A 24532-nucleotide genomic window follows, 5' to 3' on the forward strand; every position below is an offset into this window, starting at 1 on the left:
TTATATAATAAAAGAAGAAGAATTAGAGCGTAGTTTTATAATTAATTAGCTGAAAATATGTCTTTTTGTAAAAAAAAAAAACCTTTTTTATTTGTTGGTTTCATCATATGGTTTCACTTTCCGCAGCTATTATTGTGAAAGCCATCGGGTATTCTGGAATTTAATTGGGCATAATTGTTGAATGATGGAGGATTAAGAGTTATGCATGGATAATGGATTCCATTGAAATGAGGCAATTTAATAACTTAATTAATTAGGTCAAGGAATTGGCCATTCTATTTGATTGCAAAATGATGATAGATAAAGCTAACTTATAAGTTGTTTCAAGAAATTTTTTATACATAATATGAAATTAAAAGTGAATTTTGCATGGTTTAGTATAAATGGATTGACTCATTTATAACACAATTAATTTTGTATTAAAAAATTATCATTTTTTTAATTTTTTTTTATAATCTAACTTTTCTAAAAAAACCGATTTCAGATTATTTTCATCTATAGTCCAACCTCTAAAAATATCAATTTTAGCCTTATTTTAATAACTACATTTCAATTGTACCAAACTAGACATATTAAAAAAAAACAAATTTTTCATCTTTTTTCATTTATAGTTCAACTTTTTAATAGAAAAATACTCATTAAAATTAGATTATGATTGGCGAATTAAAAAGTCTAGTCATAATAAACAAGAATTCATCTTTGTTTTTTTAAAATTAAGTAATCGACTATAATTAAAATATACTTATTGAGATTACGCCATACTTGGCGTTTTAAAAGACTGATCATAAACAAAAAAATAAAAAAATAAAATAAATATTTTTAAATGATTAGACCTCCAAAATAATATTATTTGTGATTCAAATTTCAAATAATTTAATAAATTTAAACATGAAAACCCAATAACATCGTACCGTATCGTGTTCGTATGATTAAAATAAAATAAAAATCGTATCGTGTTTGTATTCAGATTGACGCAATATATCTGCAAGGATACCATCGACATAATCCTAATTTATGTCTTTCATATGGATTAGACCGTTGGAGACTTGGAGTCGTACTATAGTACACCATCTGCTGTAAGAGTTTGGACCATCTTTTCTTTGTCCATGTCTAAAGATACGTATCGATCAAGTACCCACTTGCGAAGTACCTCCTTATCCATATTTTCACTTGAAATACCATGAGGCCCGGATAGCACAACCCCAATTTATATGGGGATTACATTATTTTCTAACTGAACTAAGGGTTTCATTGTATTACATTATTGGTTTGTACGGTAAAGCCTTTATCTAAACAGTGGATTCAATCAGCTATTGTGTTTGAAACTGACCAAATTTACCCAATATCCTATGCAAAAACCATGTATAGTTCATCAGGTTCCAAGATAAACCAGGGGCGTTCTAAGTGTTTGCCTTCAATAATGCAACTGGCTTAATTTTCACATCTCTTGGCATTTTACCAGATAAAGATAAACAGTAGCAAATTGATTTTAGGAATATACACCATGCGGACTTCTCAATTTTAGCGAATTACCTTACTTGAAAAAGTAATTAATATTAATAGTACTATCACCACAATGAGTTCTGATCAAAACATTAATAAAAAGAATTCCATACATTTTTACGGGAGGTTATCTAATACTTACATATAGGAGCAATGATTTTTTAAATGCAGGAAAACCAGTAATTTTGATCTAATCTCGTGACAAATGCTAAACCAATCATATGCCTATTGATTCCTGAATTCTTCATCTGAATTCCAAATTTTACAGGCAGATGGAAAATTAAAACAAATCAGAAGAAGGGGGACAAATAACAATAACGAACTGTACAGAAATGCAACCCTACCATTATCATTTCTTTTACTTTCAGGTGTCATTTTTATCAAGAAAACTTAACAAATAGCCACTAACAATTCGTCTTGCTACAGGATTGGGAATGCCACGGCAAAGCCGACCGTCAATGTAAGCTAGAATGGCTGAGAATATAAACTTACCAATTCCCCATTTCCATACGACCTTCACCTTATGGTCATGTTCATCCGTGTCTGCAGGGACTATTGCCTTACCATCATCAATCGTCGATTCTTTTCTCCACTTGATATTGGTCATTAACTTCCCACTTTGCTTCCTCAAAGTGCGGATAGCAAAACTTACAAAGAGGTGCTCGCACAATGTGATCACAGTTGGTACAATTTTCCATTCCTGTGAGAATCATGGCCGTGAGTAATTATTGTAACAGATCTATGGATAATAGGAATTACAAAGTATTAAGGAAAGAGTAATTTTTACATATACATGCGCATGCATAACCTTAAACTGTGAGCTTGTAGTAGTAAAATTATTACCAAAGACCAGGTTCATACTTTAATCATGGACCCAGCCAATCAAAAATTCGAAAAATGAAAAGTTATGAATAATGTGTAAGATTTTATAAATTTGATTGGTTGGGTCCATAATAAACATATTGACCATGTCTATGCAATAATTTTTCATAAGATCAGATATCTGAAAGAAAATTGTTTTGCCCAACCCTAGTTGGTCAAAGTACAATAATCAATTGAAATCTTATTTTGCAGCCAAGGATGACACAGAAGTAAAAATGGCCAATAGCAGAAAGTTAATATTGATACTCATGGTCGTCACAAACTGACATAACTACATTATAGCACATCACTTATGGATTCGGCCGGGAAGAGAAACCAAAAGGCACAAGAAAATTATACATGTTTTTGCATGATCTCCTTTGTCAAAATTGCTGCAACAATGACCATCTAAAGCACACCATAAGAATTAGGTCAAAATGGCTTATACAAAAGCATAATGAAGGAACCGGTTTTTGGAAGAACAAAATTTCATTTAAGAGATTGTGAAGGAAAGGAAGTCAGCCTAACTCTATGTCCTTTGATCGGAAAAGAAAGTAATAACACAGAAATCTAACAGATGCTAACAGAAGCATAGCTTCATTAAGTATCGCCCACAAAATAATACAGAATAGGAAAAGAAAAACAGAAAGCAAGCCACTTACAGTTTCTCCTCGAAGATGGCGTAAATGACGAGAAGATGCTGAAGGATCTCCTTTTAACAATGCCCTGCTTACAAGGAATCCCTTCACGTGATCTGTGATCTCATCTATGAGGGTGCTACTGGGTGGTAGGTTTTTGAGTAATACCTAAGTGCGATAATAATGTTGGTACATTATGGTAATGATGTCATAATCACTAAGAAATAACCGCAGGAAAATAACAAACACTTGAAGTATATGTAGTTTGAGAACATTTCAGAACTATGATTTCTCAACTGAAAACCAGACCTAAAAAATCTTTCGGATTGATCAAGGAAGATCTTTTCTATAGGTAGAACTACTGCGAGCGATAGGGTCACCGCTCTTAGAGAAGTGTATGCACTCCCAGTAGCTTCCATACTACCCAGGATCAGACAATTAGAATGAAGCATAATAAACAGACCAGAATTTATCAAAATGAGGTTTTTATTCGCGGTTCAACTATCAAAATGAGGTTGTTATTCGCGGTTCAACATTTATCAAAATGAGGTTTTTATTCACGGTTCAACATTGCAGCTTGATTCTAAGGATCTAGTTATTCGAAAACAATAATATTGTATATTTTGTTGATTCAGTTTTAACTTTTCACTTCAATAATTACCTGATCGTCTATGACCCTGACTCTTAGATACTCCTGTCTATACATTGTATCCAGCATAGCTTGCAGGTAACCTTCAATATATAACTGCAATATTGAGATTAGCAGTCAGCATGGTTAAAGACAAAATAAGTACTATGCAGCTCAATAAGTGCCTACAACTGGAAAATGAAAATCAACACATTACAAAATCTAACTTCCCGAATGTGCACACCCTGTCCAAAATGATTTGAATTGAAAGAAAGGAACCCATATAGCTGAACCCAATTAACTTGAGATTAAGGCTTAATGATTTGAGTTGTATCACTTATAAGATGCATACATATTAGATTATTTGTTCTCTCGATACAACAATATGATGGAATGACTAATCCACACAAAATATCAACTATCTCCATCAATGAAGAATCAGGGAGCATAAATACAGCTACCATTGAACTACATGTCAAGAATTACCTCATCAATGCCAGGACTTCTGTCAAGCTTAATCTTTCTGTCCGGGCCCCCTTCCATCAGAGCAGATCCCAGCAGCGATGGCTCCATAGCCAATTTCATTATTCCTTGATTGAAGCCACTTAGCTGGATGACAACATGTAGAAACAGTCACTGTTTAAATTTCCAGCAGCTAATTTTGCTTCTTCTCTTTCTCTAACAATAATAGCATTCTAGAAATAGAAAAATAGCATAAATGAACATCAAATGAAGAGGAAATATTAACGCAAGGAGTAGATGATTGGTACCAAGCCATCAAAACCACTTGTTTCTGCTCCCTTCAGAATAGAGTCTGATATTTCAGTGACAGCAGCGAACAGCATATTTGACCCTACTGTTTTCAGCTGCAGAACCACAAGGCCATTACTATCTCCGGCAAGTGCCATGAAATTTTAGCAGTAATTAAATGAAGCTAAAACGTACAGTTTTTTCTAGATCACCAAAGTAGCGTTTTGTCCCTGAGAACCCTTTACCATCAATACATCTACTCAGTAATTTGAAAGTACCTATCCACAAAAAGCAGTAAAACAATCAATTCCCAGAACCAAAGAAACCCGCCATGATCTGCACATCTATCACAGTTTAGAAAGCAATATTTCAGCAAATTCTAGCTAATTTGACAGGAGGTGCATATATATATTAAAAGATAAACTCTCAGGGTAAAATCAATTTAGCTACATTGGGGAAGTTAAATTTCCCAAACAGTTACCTAATGTGAAGCCGGGAAGATTAATCAATCCACGAGAAGGATCAAAGTAGACATCTAAAGAAGATGAAGCCAAATCATCAAACATGGACACAAAAGATGGAGGAAGCAAGAGACTTCCTTTTGCAATATAGATGGCCCTCATTGCATACCTGGATTTTTTTTTTAAGAATATTAATCGGAGTACCAATTACTTAAAACTAACAAGTAGGTACATGGAGGCTCACCAGGAATAATGTTGTGCACATCTGAAGAATAATTCACGGATGGTTATCAAAGCATGAGTAACCAGAACCCCATTGAGCTCTACAACCATATTTTTTATTGGGGGAACCTACAGCAGAGCCAAAAGAGGAAAAACAAACAGTTCATGATAGCACGAATAATTGTTTTGCACCTCTAAATGACCAAGAGGAAGACGGTCTTCTTTCACAATTGGCAGGACAAACAAAGAGAAGATTTATCACACCTTTACCACACTATGCAATAATGACCTTAGGGTCTCTTGAGCTGAGTCATAACTTGAATATGAATCTCCAGGAAGAAAGTTAGCAATAATCTGTAAGATGTCAGAAACATAGGTAAGATAAAAATCGATAAAGAAACAACTCTCAAGACATGCTGAAAGCATCAGACCTTTATTGGATGGGCCTCAAAATGATCAAAATAATACCGTTGACTTGGAGCAGTTGACTTGCTGAGAGAAGTTCGCCAAAAGGAGGCAAGTCTTATCAAAGTCTCCTCATCAAGGTTCAAATCGATAGGCTGGGCACCAGTGAGTCACAAAGTTAGAGCTCTAGAAGCCAATGAATGCGTGTAATCCAGTCGTAAGTACAGTAGAAATTTAGCAACAAAAGAAGGAATCTAATAACTCCAGCAGCACAGTACAAAATCTTCTAATATATTAATTGAGTACCTGCAGAACAACCGATGAGTATTCAACTTGTCTAACACTGGAGCTACTTGAAAGAAGGACGAATATAAATTTGAGCACATAAGCATTCGCGTTGCTGGATTCCAATTGATGCCTTCGAAGCATAGCTGCAAAAGGAGCACCAACCCACTTCTCGTCGACATTTAATGACTGCATTAACATAGAATACAGGCAAAATCAGTTTAGGATTGCGCAGAATTTCAAGCTCATTCTGTCAAAGTTTCTCCTATTCCACAATTAATAACGAATATCAGATGCATGTAATAAATATTACCTGCACTGTAATCTGATTATATTTCTGCCGATCAGTGTATACCGAATCCAGATCAATGTTACCGAACCTTGCAACTATAAGAGGTGTATAGCATGCTTCCTCATTCTTTTCTAAGTCCTTCAACATGCAATAGCATGAAGTAAATGAAAATGAAGTTGTTTCATCAAATAACAAATTTCACTAAGAAGACTGTATTAAAGGACTAATGATTGAAGAGAGACCAAATCAATCAGAAATCAAAAATAAAAATAAAAACATGATGATATGAATCACATGTACAAAAAGAAAAGCTATTAGATTCGCAAAATTACTTTGAACTTATGAAAGAAGGTTCTGGACACATATCAAGGAGATCATATCAAGGAATATGATCCAGTGACATAAAATGCATTAATACTGACCTGCTTTCCATCTTCAAGTAAGTGGATTGCAAAATGAAGTACTCTTAATTGCATCTTTGCACGTGACTGAATCAATTTGTGCCCCTTTTGACTCCTAGAAAGCTCACAAATACGTAAAACTCTAGTGGGACCCTGTGCATATATTTCATACCCGACCTTTGCAATGTTCATACTGTTTAACTGACCAGAATCTTTTTTCTGGTTTCCGGAAATTTGATTGAAAAGGGAATGAGATGTCAGTCCACCACGGTGTTTTCCTTTAAGAAAAGGTTTCCAAGGCCTTATCTTATCCAAGTTAATTTCACGTAGTAGGTGCAAATCTGCAAGAAAAAATAAAATTGCCAATTATGTCTTACTGTTTAGATTTCAATAACAATGTATTGGACACCATATCTTATAATGAATAATGCTTGCTTCACATATGGGCAATGTCATATTTCAAGCACCTCAAAAACTGAAAATTCAGTAGAGTTTGAATAAAACTAAAACAAAGAATACATAAACAAAAAAATAAGAAGGCCATAATTTATCTGAACAAAGGACACTTTAAGGTTTTGTATTGCTTTCATAAGCTACTAGTGGTAGTGCATGTTTATAGCAAGTATAGAAAAAGAGATAAAACACATTGCATCATTACCCCAGCTACTATCAACAAAAGTTTTGTATCCCAATAAAAAAAACTCCAACAAATAAAGAAGTAAGCAAATTTAGAGTGTTAGATCCTTGCACTACCTAATTTGGCAAAACTAAAATGTTAAAGTAATTGCCTCCTAGAAAATTATGCACATCCCATGCTGGTTTCGTTCAAGAATAATGATCGAGGATGATAGTCAGCAAAAATAAAGGTCCATGATATGTGACATGTTTTCACTGAAATGAGCAATGGCCTTTTCTTTCTTTCCTCCTTTTGGTCACCATTGAATAAAAATGCACAGTTGAATTGATTTTAAACCATAGTCAATCCAAGCAGGTTCGATGCATTGACCTCTAAGCTGAGACTTCAATAATAACTAAAAACAAATCTGAGGGTCCTTAGGAAGGTGGAAACAAACTCGGAGATAAGCATTACGTGAGAGAAGCTCCAACACTTCAAAATAATAATAAGACAAAGATAGGGACTAGGCCGAGGCCAACTAAAATATGGTTGGTAAGAATTACCATTTAGTACAACAACCAGTTTATGTGGAAGTGTCAAATCAGTCCAGACATAGAAAGAACTAGAATCAGATCCAAGAACCTCTCGCTCCGATGAATCCTGAATGTTTTTGAATATAATTAATACACTTAATAGTTCATAGATGACCATCAAATTGGAACTGAAAAATAAGAGAATAATAGCAGAACCTTTTGATAATAAGTGAAAGATGCATCATTCAAATGGTTTTCAATTTGATATGGTAGTTCAATATTTGATGGTTTATGGAAGTGCATCCCAAGAGTGGATCCTTCTTCTATCACATGGACAGCAGCAAATTCTGTTGCATTCTCATTCAGTGCTTGATTTGATTGTTTCCTGAATTTCACGAAAAAACATCCCAGTGAAGCAATGGATACTGGCCCCGACCAGGTTGATTCAGGTTGATTTAATTGAAACTGGATATACACTGATGAAGTATCTGTATCATTTCTATGCTTTCTGATGATGTTTTCAAAAAAACTAAATTCCTTGATCGTGGAATTTCCTTCCAGCAGTCGTAGTGCTGTTTGTTCTTTACTGTTAATTTGAATCATGCCCGTCATTCCATCCTTTTTTAAAAACAAAAGATGGCAAGAGAGACCAAAAGGAGTAAGAATATAAGTCAACTAAAAATTTATCAAATAATCTGAAACATATACACCTACAATACCTCCAAGTAACATTGACGCATATTGATGCTTTCCTCCGACTCATTGAACACAACATGCCGGGGGGTCATAGTTACAGTTTGAGAGGGGACCATCACCATGCTCGATGATGGTCCCATAGAAACCCCAAACTTTGTGCTATATTTAGGTCCAGATCCTTCTTCTATCTCTAAGCTTATCTCAGCAAGGCCTGATAAAGCATCCAAGTCTAACAGCACCTCAGATGTCTGATTCTCTACCATAGTGATCCGCATCTTGTGAGATCTGATAACATAATTTTTTAGATGTCAATAAGAGGGCAAACACACCTAAATGGTTTTCTTTTTTCCTTTTTCTTTTGGAAAACAAGAAGAGGATGGACTTTATAGCAATATGCAACTAAAGAAACATGCATGTCTCACTTATAAAACCATGAATTTGTCGATTTTGGGGGGGAATATAACCCTAACTCTGGAGGAATACTGGGACCATATTTTCCGACTTCATCCCTGAAAAATTAATTGCTGTCAATTACATAAACACCAGTATGAAGCGGTGCTCAAATAGTTCATCACCATCAGACATAGCGAACCTAGATAGAAGCTTCTGATTAGAAGCAAGGAAAAATAGAGAAAAGTCGGTGTTATTCCTCAAAGAAAATGGTGTAAAAATGGCAGCCTGCAAAATAAATAATAGCCTTAGCCATCAAGATGAAAATATAGACGTGACTAAAAACCCGACTTCTGCATGTACACTTGTAACCAGAGAACATAAAAAGAAAAGGGTAAACATCATGAAGAGGAAACAGATAACCACCTCTAATATGCCACGGAATCCACGTGACAATCTCAGTGATGCAAAATACTTTCCACCACAGAATTCTAGATCAATATCTAAATAATTGACATCATTTTTTTTCTTAAGTAACTTCTTGATCCAATCACCACTATTCACTGGTTTACAGCTTGATCTAAAAGCTGTTAAACTAACAGTAAAATATATTACAGCTGGGTTAGCATAAAAATCAGCTGTTGATCCGCATGCTATAGTTGCTTGCTTCCCAATATTTTCATAATCATTGGTGGTATGTCGATCTGCACGAAAGATAGAAGTTATAAATTATGATATGAAAAACTCGAGGAATCAATGAAAATACATTTACCTGTTTCAGTTAAAAGCACATGAATCTCGGAGTGCAATAAATTAGACACTCTTACAGTAGGAAGAAGAAAAATTTCCTTTTGATCTTGTAATGCGATTGGTGAATTTTTACTTTCAGAACCATCACTAGACTTATCAGGATGTACCATAGGAACATCTCTTCCCAAGCTCTGAATCAGAAAATGCAGGTTAGTGACATGAGTATCTTCAGACCTGAGGGTACAGCATGCGGTGCTAAAAGAACATTTTTCTGATTTAACGGATAAAGCCCTTCGAACTTTATAACCCAGCCTATCAAAAATTCCAGAAAGCCGAACAGCCTTTCCACCTTTAAGCTCATCCGTCCATTCTACTGAAAGTACACTCTTAGAACTTAACAGGCCATCTGCAATTTCAGGTCTGAAAGAAAATAAGAAGTTCCCTGCAAATCAATAACCGAAAAGGTAAGTGTATCAATTGAAAAGAAAAACGTTGAGGTTCTACAATATGACAGACTACTGCAACCTAATGCTGCTACACCTCTCTCTTTTACTTAGATCAAAACAGTAAAGAACAGAGCATATATCATGGCAAATAGCAGTGGAGAAAAATGGGGTGTAATGGCTCAGTTGCCCATTTCAGCTATGATATTCCAAGCAAACATCTTGCTGAGGCCATAATAAAATGGTAGACCTAAAATCAATTCATACTTTCCAACAGTCAAATAACCAACTACCCAAAAGCTCAAGCAGTTGGGTGAGGCTCCAAAATTAAAGTAGTATCTTAACACACCCCCGCATGCAGATACTCATTGGACTTGAAGCGTGAACAAACAAGCACTCAGGCCCACCTCACATTGTGCTCAAATATCTTACTTTATCAAATGGTGGCTGCCAAGGATCAAACTCTAGATCTTTCAATCATAGAGCTAGGATACCCTGTCAAATTATCAATGTACCCAAAAGCTTAAGCTGTTGAGTCAATAGTATTATCTTAACACCAACTAAAAGAGTAAAAGTGAGAAATCCAAGAGGTCAAGGACCACATATGCCCAATTCTAAACTCTGGTAGTTTCAGAATCTCCAAAAGTATTATGCATGTACATAATTAAAAATCCTGGAACTAGATTACATCAAGCTGCAAAATTGAGTAAGCAAGACCTACCAACACTGAAAGACATCAATGCTTTCTTTAATCCACCAGATAAATTTATAGCATCAAAAGTTGCCATGGAATCATCAAAGGAATCCCCTTTCTTCAGCAAGACTGACGCAAACACATCCGCATTTTGTTGAGGTCGTCGAAATCGCAGCTCTAACGGAAAATCAGTTCCATTTTGGATTCTGGTCAAAGGAGAAACCTCAATGGATAGACCATCCTGTATTAATAATAGAAGACATAATAAATAAATATATTTTTTTCTTCAAATTAAAGAAATGTGATATTAACTTGAAAAATACCTTAGTTTTTCTACAGATGTCGATCACAACAAAGGGACCAGGGTAACTTCTTGAATCTGATTTAAGGATTAGAAAATGGTTCATTCAACCCTAAATATGGATAACTTTGCTCATAGCTGATATATATAATTTAACTAAATTGTAAAGAGGAAAAACTGTTTCAGTTTAAACACACACATTACATAAGGAGTACATGAAGCAATTATTCTTGATAAATTAGAGTCCTCCAAGGATGTTTTGGTAATCCGGCATAAAGGTAACGAGTATAAATCAAATACAATATAAGCCAAAATTCAGAGATAACCGCACGGTGCAACACCACATTGACAAAATCAATGTCAAGTGTGGCCTCTGTGTCAGCTACAAGGCACACAAGTTCACCGGGTCCTCCTGACCTGCCTAATATCCAGCCAGGTTTGACTGGCTAGGGATTGGAGAGGATTAGGAGTTTGAACTCTGTCGGCGCATAAAATGAAAAACTTCCCTCTAATACTTTACAAAGTTAACTTTATTTCCCTGTTAGCTGACAAAGTTATAGTTGTGCCTTTTGACCAATGTCAGATGTCACATGTGTGCTATGTGGATGGCATATTGGCACAGAAAGGGAAAACATGTCCATAAATGTCCAAAGAGGCTTTTCCAATCCTATGAATTGTTATCCTCTATCCCAGTTATACTAGTTTTCAAATTTGAACCCCTCAATGTCCTGTTTATCGACAGAGGACTTCTCTTTATAAATAACACAAAAAATACTTTAAGAAAAGCATCCATGACTAACCTAGGACAATTAATGCAATGTTCAAAATAGCTAACGTACCTGAAAGGGACAATATACGTGTTCTCCAAGCAATTGTTTGAGTTTTTGAAAGACAAAATTGAAGTTCTGAAGTCGTGAAAGATTCAAGATTGGAAAGTTGGATCGCAACAGAAGATGCACCTTCTGGAGGTTCACTTGCTGATACTGGCAGCCTTCAGAACAAATAATAATCAAAGATAAAGAGGTTATAGGCCAAAAAAATGTTCATCTAAATGGAAACTATTTTGATTAGAAGTGCAAGTTCTTGTGAAGTTCCTATAAAAATGAAGACTACATGCGTTATGTTGTATCCTAATAAGTTTGGAGTGAGAAGCTTCTCAAGTGGCTTGCTGATTTCCCTCATAAAAATCAATTTTAAGAATATAATGGAATGTAAAAGAAATAGACGTGTATTCAAAATTTAGAGTATTTCATTTATTTGGCAGCGGTACAAAGATTTGGTTTTGGCTCCTATATGGCACAATGCCTGCCGATATTCTAAAGGTGGTTCTTTGAGTGTTATCCAGATTGATCAGAGGGCACTGCAATTATAGCTTGCTTTTCTGGGTCTCTATACGTTTTACTTTTTCTTTCTAACACAATTAAATTTACTAACAAAAAATTGTAAATCCTTGGAAATTAAAAGCAGAAGAATGTGAATAAGTTACCTTAAAAATACAGAAGCAGACTGTTTACTGGCCACAGTGACACTTTTGTTATTGTGGAAATGGCAAAGAAGATTTAGACATGAGTGGTTTTCCACCTGCAACGACAGTTATAACAGTTACTAGTTTTCTTTTCTTTTTCAATTTTCATGTTCTCGCTTTCTTTTATTGAATTTACATATGAACCAAAGCTTATTGTCGTATGAACATGGCAGCAGATTTAAAAATATAGAAGTGAGAAGGAAATGGAGCAATAATATGCAGTGCAAACCTTACAATAAAAATGTTGCTTGTTAAAGAGAGAAAATCACTATACCACCTTCAAACTGAATCTGTTGACAGTACATAGTTAGTTGCCCATGACAAAATGTATAGTCCTGTGATGAATACTAAAGAATTTTCTATGAAAATTACTCCTAATGAGGCTAATTGTTCACGACAAGGATTCCTAGTAAAGGTAGGGTATTTTTTTTGTACTCTTAACAGTTTGGCAAAATGTATAGCCCTGTGATGAATACTAAAGAATTTTCAATGAAAATTACTCCTAATGAGGCTAATTAGTCACGATAAGGATTCCTAGTAAGACTATCTTCCAGTTGTATGTTGCGTGATGCAATCACTGAGTCAACCGTTGGCTTTTTGCAATGTCAAATGGCTCAAAACAAATTGGAATTTCCCTTTACTTTCTTCAATTAAGAAAACTGGATGTAGCCTAGATTCTTGTAAGACTAGCATTGTCTTAACTATTGACAATCAGTGGCAAAAAATCTTTAAAATTTTTTAAAAGTGTATTTTTTGTGATATTTGGCAGAAAGAAATGCTTTCAAAAATCAGAGATTTTCTTTTTAACTACAAAAGGATGGAGTAATTTTCTAAGCTTCTTTATGTGCTTGAGCTTTATAATTTACAATTAAGCCTGATTGGATACTTTTTGGTTCTAGGTTGGTTATTGTGTTGTTTCATGCTGTTTTAAATAGGAGAATACCAAATCTTCCTTTCGCATATTTTAAATCTTCCATCTTAAGAAAAGGTTTTCATTAAGCAAAGGGAGAGCAAAATAAAAATCCATCAAAAAGCAGGGAAGAGCTAGAATGTTAACTCAGTGGGGTGAATACTCAAAAAAAGGCTAAAACTATCTAACACACAAGTGTCAATAGATTGTTATTAATGATAGTTTCCTTATATTGTTGTTGCTGATTCAGGTCTGATTTCTATATATAGCTATGTAGATTATTAATTTGTTTCCATGTATAGCAGCTAGTTTATAGGCATTTATATGCTGTGTACAGCTTGTACTTTCCTTATTTGGCTAATCAGCCTTTATATAGAACCGAAACCCTACTTCATTAGGGGATACTTCAACCAAATTGAAAACAAGTAGATAGTAAAGGTGAAAAACAAATTAATAAATTTTCTTTTAGGTTTCGGATTATGTTAAACAAATATTTCTTTTCTATAATGCAAGTGAAAGATATTATCAGTTGATGAGAAAGAACAAAAATGAAGAATTGTTTCTTAGAGCTAAAATATTTGAATTAATTAACATTAATGGGTGAAATAGTTAAGAGTCGATTTTTTATGTGGGGTCAAAATGAAAGTGGTATCACCTATACACCTATAAACTATTGGGATTTTGTTAAGACTTTTCATATTTGCACAGCTCCGCCCCTAGGCTCAACATCTTAAGCACTAAACAAGAACTCCTTCCTCTAGTAGTGCAAAATATGCAAGGTATAATTTAGTATGGAAAAAAAATTGATACAACTATATAGACACAATAAGAGCAGGTTTAGGAGCGCAGGAATAATATTCATGAGCAGTTACAAAAAGAGCACAGACCTTGCAGCAATTGGCCAAAATTGCAGAGCTTTTTACTGAAAACGGACCAGCCAGCTTCAATTCCCCAATCACAAAGAGTAGTATATCCAATGAAAGCTCAGTTAATGATATATCCAACTGTCAAAAAGCCAAAACAAATATTGCGACTCAGATCATAAAAAGTTTTTGACTTTTGACAAAGTTATTCTCCCATTTATGACTATCCAGACCTTCTTAGTTCTGCAATACAAATGAACTGGTATTTGATCCTGATGAAATCTCGATCCTTGGAATTGGGAACTTGAACGGTAGAAAGTACATAATTCAACAGGGTTAAGAAGCTCCCTCCTATATTCCACAAAAAGAGGAAAGTAACGGAGACTTGATTAAAAAGGCGATAAATATTTCATGTAAAGAAACTAGCAGAACAGAGACAGTTTAATCATACAATTCTGTCCAGAAAAAGACGCTAACCATGAATTTCTTTGTGCATCGAAGTAATGAAGAAAAGCACATGACGTGGTCATGACTCTGGTTTTAAACGAGAGATTTTGAACAATTATTTGGGAGTTATTTATGAAAGCACGGAGCAGAGGAAACCGGTCTTTTGCATCTGGAAGTTCATAAACAATGGTCAGATCTGAATAGTCTATCTCAATCTGAATACAAGGGAGTTTAATAGATGTTTGGACTCCCTCTTCATGTGCACTAGGTAGCAGATTTTCTCCAGACGCTTCCAAGTAATACCTATCTGAAGTTGTAACATTGCAACCCACGACATGTTCAGGGAATACTTTAAACTTGATAGGATTTCCAGGCTTCCTGACAAATTCTGGAGTCCCCTCAACAAAAGCAATGCCACTGTCATTCTTCTTATTAACCAGGTAAAACTTATTTTTAACCATATTATTAGATGGCTCCCAGTTGGTATCACCCTCATAGCTGTCAGGCTCACAAGAAAATATTTTCCAAAGAAAACACCCACTATCACCCGCGCTAGATATGTCAACAAAACCTGATCCAGGACGATAGCTTAATCTGAATGGCTGGCCACGATCATTTTTAGCATGCAAAGATATCAAGGAGAACCACACAACGGATGAATTCCATTTCTTTTGTTTGTGGTGCTTGACCTACAAATAGTTAGAACAGAGGTTATGAAGTACAAAGTGATGGATCCCAAACACCTGAAAAGTAAAAAAGAAAAACGAATAAAACAAATTCAGCCAGTGATGCTAAATGGAAAATGAATTTCAAATTAACAGTGTATATAAGTCACACAATCCAGGTTCACAGTCAGGATCAAAATGATGCCGGATAGCCATCATGAAATTAACCAAATTAGACAGCAACTGAGCCAACTCCATGTGCTATTTTCTGCCTATTAATACCAATGATATCATATCCATGCCACCAACTTAGATTTGTATCAACTATCAAGATCCTTAAACATGCTAAAAAGGATATATGAATTCTATGTGACCATCATCAGTATACAGCTAGACTGAGAAGCCTGTAATTTTAGAATCAAATACCACAATATGCATATGGAAGTATAGTGATGGCATGGCAAGTAATAAGCTCAGTAAAATGCATGACTGTTAACATAGACCCCATCAGTTTACATGTTTATGCCATGAGCGCAGAGGCATAAAACATACTCGTAATTTTTCCTTAAAATAACCAGAGCCCAATGTGACTGCAAAGCATGTCTCTAAAAATTGTTAAAGAAAGACATGCAATACAAATGCATAACCCTAGAAAAGCAGCCAACACATTATGACACCATATTACATTAACGTAACATACCATCAAAGTACTCACAAATTGGCATCTCTACGTACAGACAAGTAAATACCTATAAGCGCACTTGAAGCGCATACATCTTCACTTAATAAGACTGAAGACCGCAAGACTGACATGTTCAATAAAAAAAAAAACCAAGATTATTTCTTACCCTAAAGAGCGCCTTTTCTCCAACAAGAGAATAATGAATCATGCCCACCAAATTATATTTGTTCTCTCCTCCTTCAACTGTGAAGTACAGATGTTGATGCACATCTTGAATTGCCACAATTGCTCCTATGCATTTGAAGAATAAGTTTTGCTTCAAGTTCTACCAATTGGAAGAAAAAATAATAATTTTGACCATATAAATACCATCTGGAACTGTATCTGCCAAACTTTTATCCGCTTCTCTCGAAATGGTCCCACTCCTCTGGTCACCTTTCCAGATCCTTCGCTCACCGGTCGTATCTTCATTATGTTCACTAGAGACTGATGAAACCATAGACAAAAGCATCTGACATAATAGAGAAGATCGTATTTGTATTTGCTTTACTGAAGTGAGCAGTAAAGCTCAAATGCATGATTATGTATAACTTACAAGAAACAGAAGAAACAAAATTTCACTCCTCACCTGGATTTCAGATAGAGAAACTGTCACATGAAAACCTGAGACAGAACCATTCCCACTCCAAACCTGATTCGATGGAAGAGGACATATCCTAGACTTCTCAGCTGATATAAGAGCAACTAGATTATTCAAAATATAGTTCCGATGGCTTATATGACTTCCATCCATATGCTGAAAAGGCACACAAGGATCTCCAGTTGAAGATTGGGTCTGTTGGGATGATAATTCTTTTGACATGCCCGAAGAAAAATGAGGAAATTGATTTTCAGCACATTCTTGAAAGAATTGAGAAAAGATAGACATGCGAGAAAGTTTAAACATAAACTTGTTTTGCAAATTTGTTGATTCAAATTCCACGCAGGCGTCAAGCTCACTCGCAAGTTCCTGAAAACCACCTGCAAAAAGTGATTACATATGTGAATGAAAAAATACAGCAGAATTATTAGATTCAATGAAATGAAAGAGGATTTATATACCAGTATCATCTTCAACAGCGAGGATAAGAGAAAACTGGCAGAGATCTATGCTGGACATCTCAGGCAGTTCCGAGCCTGGATGCTCAGTTACATGTACTATTCCTTGAGCCTCATATTCAGCATTTTCAACTTGCTCAACAGATGATTTCATCAAGAATAGAAGATTTGAAAGACGATGCATATATGAAGAAAAACATCGAACAAGCATTGTCAGAGCTGTGATTTCAAGGAATAGATGACCACCCTGAACAGTAGTTACATCTCACTGTCACTCCAATCAGGAAAATAAAGTGCATTTCTTTGGTGATTTCAAATATAATATTCAAGCAAGCATATCACAGAAATTAATAATAATCATTCAATATTCTTAATAATATAAACAAGGTCAAAAGGAATGACTGTCTAAATGAGTAAATCCAGAATAACATAAAGGAGCTAAACTATAGAAATAGTCGGCACCTGTATTTTCCAAGAGATTTTCTTGAGATTTCCCTCGATTGAAAGCAATGATGAAAGCTCACTAAGTTGATGAGCTCCAACCACAATATTCTTTAATAAACGCCTTGCAACAAATATTCCACCGAGTGAAACACTGACAAGAATCCAGTGACTTGGGGTTGGAGCTGAGATTCCAATATTCTCAACCATAGATGACTGATCTGATATTTCAGGATCTGTTGACAAATTGGAGTTCTCTGGTATACTTGTTATGTTATCGCTCGAAGTAGAACTACTGTATGAGTTACTCATTCTTTCATGAGGATAACTTATTTGTAAAGTCAACGTGAGATTAGAAAGAGAAAGTTCACTTAACCAAGTATGAGAATCCCGTAGCAAGTTTCTAACAGCAAGTTGATCGAACCTTTTCCCCTTGAGATCCTGAAATCTGAAGATTACAGACTGAAAGCCTAACAAATTAAAATGAATCTCTGCTTTCCCTTCTTCATAAGACATGCGTACTTCAGTATGATGAATAGAAGTCCAAATTCCACAATCATGCAAATCTTGCCCAGGCAAATTTTGATGACTCAGACCATCATATACTTCAGTTAAACTCTCCTTCTTACCACTCGTTCTAGAACTCTGAAGAATCACATCCATTGATTTGAAAAGAAATGTTCCATTAACTGAACATATAGTACTTTTAAGAATCAAAGGTGCTCCTTCTGCAGTAGTCTCATCATTGTCAGGTTCTGAGAACAATGTATGTTGCCTCAGAAAACCTTGCAGGGATACATGACCATTTATGTGAAATCCATCAAAAGCATATGAAACTGCTGAAAATAAATCTGCAATGACCTGGACAGAGACATAATCATCGAGTCATTACACCAAAAGCATGTCCCACAAACACACAGGAATTCCACAAACAGTTTTTTTTCTTTCAAGAAGAGTGACTTAATACCATTTCTTTTATTTTGGTTAACTTATAATTCCTGTTCTTCCAGACAAAATAGTAATTGGAGACACGTGAAAACAATTTTATGCCTTTACATCATTATTTAGTAACACTATTTTAACTCTTTTTTCCCATATTGATTCGTATTAATATGGTGATATCCCCAAGTGTATCAAAGTCTGAAATGGTTAAAACAAGAATTTGACTCCATAACAAATTAAAAGTATAAATATTTTCTTGGAGAAACCCAAGAAGTTGGCATGTGAAGATCCTCTTTGTGAAATTTAAGTAGGAATATTTAGTTAGGAAACATAGAGGAATACAATCACCTGAAATAAAGCATGCAATTCATCCAAATATGATATAACTGTGAATCCTGCTGCCTTCCCACATAATGCTGCAGAGAAAGCAATAATGGTAGAGCTAAATGAATGAATCCGCTCCCTGCAACAGATGTATAATTTGTCCTTCAGAAATAACATATAGAATGTCAGCATAATAGAGAAAGAAAGGTGGTTTTCACTTCAAAAGAATTCCATAATTCTCAAGTTTACAGAAATCTTGACAAGCAATACTAACTTACAAAATAAGCAAGGTTTTAAAAGCCTTTTTAACTTAAACATGAGGTGAAAAAATTGGTATCCTACAAATGATTTCTTAAAATTAATAAATATAAAAATTATCTATAACATGGTTCATTTTACCAAAGAAAATAGCAAATGAAGGAGAAGAACACAAGGAGGATAACTACTTTCCTATCTTAACAAGATAGAGAAACACGGACTGGAGCAGAATGCTAAAGTAACAATTGAATATGTCTCTTTAAAAGCCTCCAAAGAAGAAATTAAAAAGAAAAAGGAAAAAGTATAGCCACCTTTTCCCAAGTCAAATAAGAGGTAATTTACAAAACAAGAAAGAAGGGAAAGATACTGTTTTTTTAAGCACTTATTCATTTCTTTCCCTCAAGATACCCCATAACATTGCTAAAAGGCACTGAACCAAAATTTACAGTCTTTCTCAAGTACAATGCTCCAATTTTTCTCGAACGAATAATGCGATGGGAAATGTATTCTTAATTACAGTGTTGCCACCTGTAAATGATCTAGAAAGAACTTACCGTTTATGGGTATGTTTTTCCAATTCATAGTCTGAATATTTAATTTTATTTCTCCTTTTTTATATTGAAATAAAATTTTAACATAGAAAACGCAATTTAGATGATGATTTCCTAATTCAATTTAATTTAATTTAATTTAATTTAAAGCAAAAGAAAACACAGCTATGAACAGCAAAATATAGCAGGTAGATTCCCTTGAAAAAATAAGAATCGCACCAAGCAATGTGCATATGAACGGATACAAGATCAAAAAAGAAGGCCAGCAACATCCTACCTGATAAAGGACGACTGAATGGCTACTGGCTTCAGCACAAAAATTTGTCTTTGCTGTATTTCTGTAGAATCTCCCATGTAAATGATTAAACCATCAACTCTCAAATAAGACCTAAGCATAACAGACATCTGAGAAGCATACTTTTCATTATCTGATCTAGGAATTTCAATCAAACGAGGTTCATGCAACCTATAGCACTCTGTTTCATCATCATCAAACAACTGAGTCAATGCTAGATCAGACTTCAAAGTTGGCCAAACAACAGCCTCAATATTCTGGATATCAAATCTGAGGTCAAGATCATCCTTGCTAACTACATAATTCTTATCTTTCTTCCCACTATTAGATCCAATCTTTCTCATTGACATCTGCAAATGCGGACCAGCGATGAAAACTCCTAGCTGAATACATTTCTCTGGAAACAATCCAAGAAAGGCCATCTTCATTCTACTGACACTGCCCTCATATTTACCTTCCAATCTAATTTCTAACTGATCTTCAGAGGCTTGAGTTGGATGTGAATCTACATTTTCCCTTCTACTATCCTTCGTCAATTTTATAACATGTTGTGTCTCCCCAAGAAGTACAGCCATTGCTATTATTGAATAATATCCAATAGTTGAATTTAGTTTTCCTACTGTCAAGTTGCTTTTGCAAAACCCTGAATCTGGACCCTTCAGGCCTGGATGAATTAAACAATTTTTAATCTCAAAAAGGAGCCATGGTTTTTCAGAAAACTCAATGTCATTATTATCAAATTTTTCGCAAGCTCTCCTCCAAGTTAACCACATTTCTCCAAGATATTTTTTCAAAAGTGGGCCACAAGAACTCTCAGCTGGCCCTGCAGCATTGGTTTGGCTAGTTTGCACAGGAGAAAATATTTGTGCAGGCTCTCCCCATAGAACAGTCACCGAATTATTGGTCATCCTTTTTCCATTTACTTCTGCAGTATGATGCTTTGAACTGCTTTGCATGACTGTATCCCCAGAAACAGATGATAATTTAGCCTTCAAATTACCGCAGGAGATAGACAAAAATTGCTCAAAAATTTCATCAACATATACTAGTAAAAACGCATCAAGTGACAGACAGAATGAGTAGGCATCAGAAAGTGAGATACCAATACGTGATTCCAGCTTCTGAGTCACATTCTGAACTGTGTTACTTGAGGAAAAATTGATCAGAATTTGTCCAAAATTTAGCTGGAAGGAGTATTGAGGACAGTGATCTTCAGAAACAGTTCCACAATTTCCATCCAATTTTTTTTCTCGAATGTAAAACTTTATTGACAAGAAAGCACGTGTAATTAAGAGGAATGCTCTGTGTATTATAATCCAAATGAATGCTAGTAGGGAAAGGATTTTGGAGAAAACATTTAACTGACTGTGGATGGAGAATTCTTTACAATTCTCTTCATTGTGTCGAGCGTTAAATGTTGCTTTGAATCGCGCTATTCGCCGTGCTTGCGCAATAGCTTCAGCTGGAAGCTCTTTCTCAGTACGAGATATCAACTCCCAATTTTCTTTAACAGCACTGAGAAACACTTTTTCTCGTATCCTCTCAATAGTGGGCCTTTTTAATGTATTGATTTCAGAATATTCAAGATGGGACAGTAAATACTCATAAGCATTGAGATAGCGTATCCACATACAAACAAACTCAACAAGATTATGGATTGATAGTCTGGGAGATGAAACCGCATATCCTAATCTGTTTGCAGCTAGTCTCCATAGTTGTCTACCATTTCTGACATACTTTGATTCCTTTGTTTGTAGTTTACCAAAAACTGAAAACACAAGGAGATCAAGCGGAGAAAGCAACAGACTCAATTCTGGGACACGGATAGTAAAATCTTCCAGCTGAAGATTATTCAACTTAATGCGTGAAAACAAATCTGTGGAACAGAAAACTGATTTCTTATCTTCCATCTCATACCCAATTCCAAAGCCTCTAAAGTTCATAGCTATATCAATGTCTTCTTTAGGATTAAAAACTACACCGAGAAATCCTCTAAGAAGGCACCCATTCTCAAAAAACTGACATTTACCATTAAACTCCTTTAGTTCAAACAAGCATACTAGATCATCGTGTAAGACCGGGACCTGAACTTGCAATTTGGTATCAAATACCTGTAAATGGCAATGTCTAATAAGAAGATTCATCAGTGAGGTTGTGAAACCATTTCTTGACGAAGTGGAATTGAAGATCCTCTCCAAAACATCATGAAAGGCACTACCCTGGAAAATACACATTAAAAAAAAGAAAACCTCAATTGTTATCCAAATGTTATAAGTCAACAGGTATTCACTTGCTCAACAAGTAAAAAAAGATATCCCCAAAAAAAAAAAAAAGCAGGTGTTGTTACTTATATAAAGCCTTGTTTAGAGAAAATCATGTACAAGATTTTCTATCATTTCTAGGAAAATTATACAGCACAACCGTTGCGCCATGTCATTCGTGCAACAAGTCATTCGTGCAACAAACCAATAGTGCCTTGAATGATTAAAAAATAGTAAGTAATAATTAAAAGATTCTCTATCGCAAATGCTCATTGGCTTGTTGTAAAAATGGCGTGGCGCAACGGTTGTATGGAATAAACACTCCATTTCTAACATGTCTTCTTTTTTATGTATAAGTTGAAAGAATTAAATTCTAGCAGTTATGACCTTTCCAAACACGAGAATAAACTAAACAGAATCCGATTGAACTAAATTCTTCCATTTCCAGACTTTCTGAAACCAATATTATATAACTATCCAGATTTTTAACTTTGCATTTATTAGATCCCTAATAGTATTCTAGCAATTATGCCATATCCAAAAATGAGAATTAACTAAACAGAATTGGAGTAAACTAAACTATTCCATTTCTAGACTTTCCAAAACCAACATTATACACAACCTTTCAGCTTTCTAAATTAGCATTTCTTAAATCCCTAAAATGTGTCAGAAAATTAATATAACACAGAATACAATATAATATATTCAAGCAAGGCATATACCTCAGGATCAATTGCAGCAACAGCCTTCTTCTTTTCCTCACGAACCTTCTCGCTCGATTTTTTTGCCCTAACCGAGCTCCTGTTCTCCATCTCATCCCTATCAAAAAAAACAAGTTATAAAAATTATTTTCAAAATGATAAAATCAATAAAATAAATCAAAATACACAAACATTCATCAGCGGTTAGGTAATTACGTCGCTAAGACTACAGTAACATTGACGCCGCGAATTTCGATTTTAAAAGCCGGCACCGACCAGTTGGAGAAGCTAAGACTGAGCTCTTCAATACTAACATCTTTAAATTTGAAGAGAGAAGGCTTATTATTATCATCATCATCGAGTAACTGATTAAGAGCAGATGAACTAAGCCTGAGGTTTCTCAAAGCTAATTTAGAGTTAATAATCCCTAATTCAAGTTCAAGCTCCGGTTCGTGCTGTAGCCACGGCCGCAACAAAGCCTCGAGTCTACGGCGGAGTATACGGCGGAAGAAGAGCATCGCTTCAAGTTGAAGAAAGGAATCGTGTGGATTTGCGTGACATTGGTCGTGAAAAATAGTACTGAGTGACCTAAAATAATTTGATCGGCGATGAGTAAAAATTTATCAGTGTAACAGAGTGGCGCGGGAACTTATAACTGGCAAATGACAAGTGGTATACGAAAGGGTAGTGTTATTATTAAGGTTCTTTCAGACGTCGGTAGCCATTTAAACGCAATTTTTAAGATTTAGCAGAAAATAATTCGCGGATATTTTTGTTGTTCATTAAGGGACGTCGTTTTAGCGAACGACATCTAGTAATGAAAATGTCTAAATTTAAAAAATTGAGATATTTTATGCAAATTTTGACATATATTTATATCACTAACATAAAAGAAATATTTTTTTTATAAATACCCCTATTGTTAAAAAGGAATGTTAAAACAAATATTTACTTTAAAAGAAATAAAAGAAATAGAATCATCAATCTAGTGTAAATTTAGCAATTTCTGAATTAATTCATCAATAAAAAAAATTAAAAATACTACTGTTTGGATAACTTTTCATAAAAAAAAAAGTGAGCATCTCATTGTTTTTACTTTAATCCAAAATGTATAACAAATATCACAAAAAAAGCAAGATTTGTCGAAGCATATCTTTATTCATATTTCTCTAATAAAACAAAACTTCATGGTCTAGAATTTTCTCCTCATTCTATGTTTCTTGGCTGCTATTAAAAAATGAATAAAGAATGAATTCACCTCCTCAATTTGGCACGAAATATCAAAAAAAATTATTTTGGATGGTTTTAGATCAAACATACCCGCAATTATATCAAAGTACATCAAATAAACTCTTTTTCCATCCTCGTCCACTCTCAACCCGCATTTGAAACACACTCTCCTAATTAAAAGTCAAAAATAATCCTTACAATTTAAAAAAATACAAAATAACACCTAAATATTAAAACATTAACACTTTAAAATTTAAAAAAATTATTTTACGAGTCAGCTCCTCGTCAGGGGAGGAGCACTACTCCTCGCCCGAGGAGCAGACCTGCTCCTCGCCCGAGGAGCCGGTGCTCCTCGCCCGAGGAGCCGGTGCTCCTCGTCGGAGGAGCACTGCTCCTCGTCGGAGGAGCACTGCTCCTCTGGTGCTCCTCGTCGGAGGAGCACTGCTCCACCGTTGAAGGAATAGACCCAT

General features: G+C 35.0%; 1 protein-coding gene across 2 annotated transcripts; it reads right to left on the reverse strand.

The window, feature by feature from the left end:
* Nucleotides 1-1702: 1702 nt before the first annotated feature.
* On the reverse strand, nt 1703-23548 carry LOC126656072 (uncharacterized). 2 transcript variants are annotated; one of them, XM_050350539.1, is made up of 36 exons: nt 23049-23544; nt 22854-22950; nt 19853-22089; nt 18791-18905; nt 17522-18361; nt 17063-17306; nt 16590-16981; nt 16331-16472; nt 16128-16252; nt 14645-15303; nt 14401-14518; nt 14192-14308; nt 12356-12450; nt 11709-11860; nt 10892-10947; nt 10596-10809; nt 9454-9873; nt 9108-9385; nt 8884-8969; nt 8714-8800; nt 8315-8576; nt 7812-8213; nt 7626-7722; nt 6468-6787; nt 6067-6183; nt 5775-5942; nt 5495-5623; nt 5328-5417; nt 5086-5192; nt 4862-5010; nt 4576-4658; nt 4401-4496; nt 4117-4239; nt 3664-3747; nt 3027-3170; nt 1703-2203 (listed from the first exon to the last, which is right to left on the reverse strand). In XM_050350539.1, exons 1-36 carry the CDS (start codon nt 23348-23350, stop codon nt 1868-1870), a joined length of 9483 nt encoding a protein of 3160 aa, XP_050206496.1. In that variant the 5' UTR covers nt 23351-23544; the 3' UTR covers nt 1703-1867. The 2 variants fall into 2 exon arrangements, 1 of the variants encoding a protein (XP_050206496.1); XR_007633165.2 differs by lacking the exons at nt 1703-2203; nt 3027-3170; nt 3664-3747; nt 4117-4239; nt 4401-4496 and having other exon boundaries at nt 4603-4658; nt 4862-4915; nt 23049-23548.
* Nucleotides 23549-24532: the final 984 nt, after the last annotated feature.

Source organism: Mercurialis annua, linkage group LG7, assembly GCF_937616625.2.
Source record: "Mercurialis annua linkage group LG7, ddMerAnnu1.2, whole genome shotgun sequence".
Lineage (NCBI taxonomy): Eukaryota > Viridiplantae > Streptophyta > Magnoliopsida > Malpighiales > Euphorbiaceae > Mercurialis > Mercurialis annua.

What these genes read in the sequence shown, in the direction of transcription:
- LOC126656072 (XM_050350539.1), bottom strand. Translation starts at nt 23,350, where the DNA reads ATGCTCTTCTTCCGCCGTATACTCCGCCGTAGACTCGAGGCTTTGTTG. An exon ending in GTTACTGTAGTCTTAGCGAC is followed by an intron (nt 22,951 to 23,048) that starts GTAATTACCTAA and finishes TTTTTTTGATAG; the next exon opens with GGATGAGATGGAGAACAGGA. An exon ending in ATTCAGTCGTCCTTTATCAG is followed by an intron (nt 18,906 to 19,852) that starts GTAGGATGTTGC and finishes CATCTGTTGCAG; the next exon opens with GGAGCGGATTCATTCATTTA.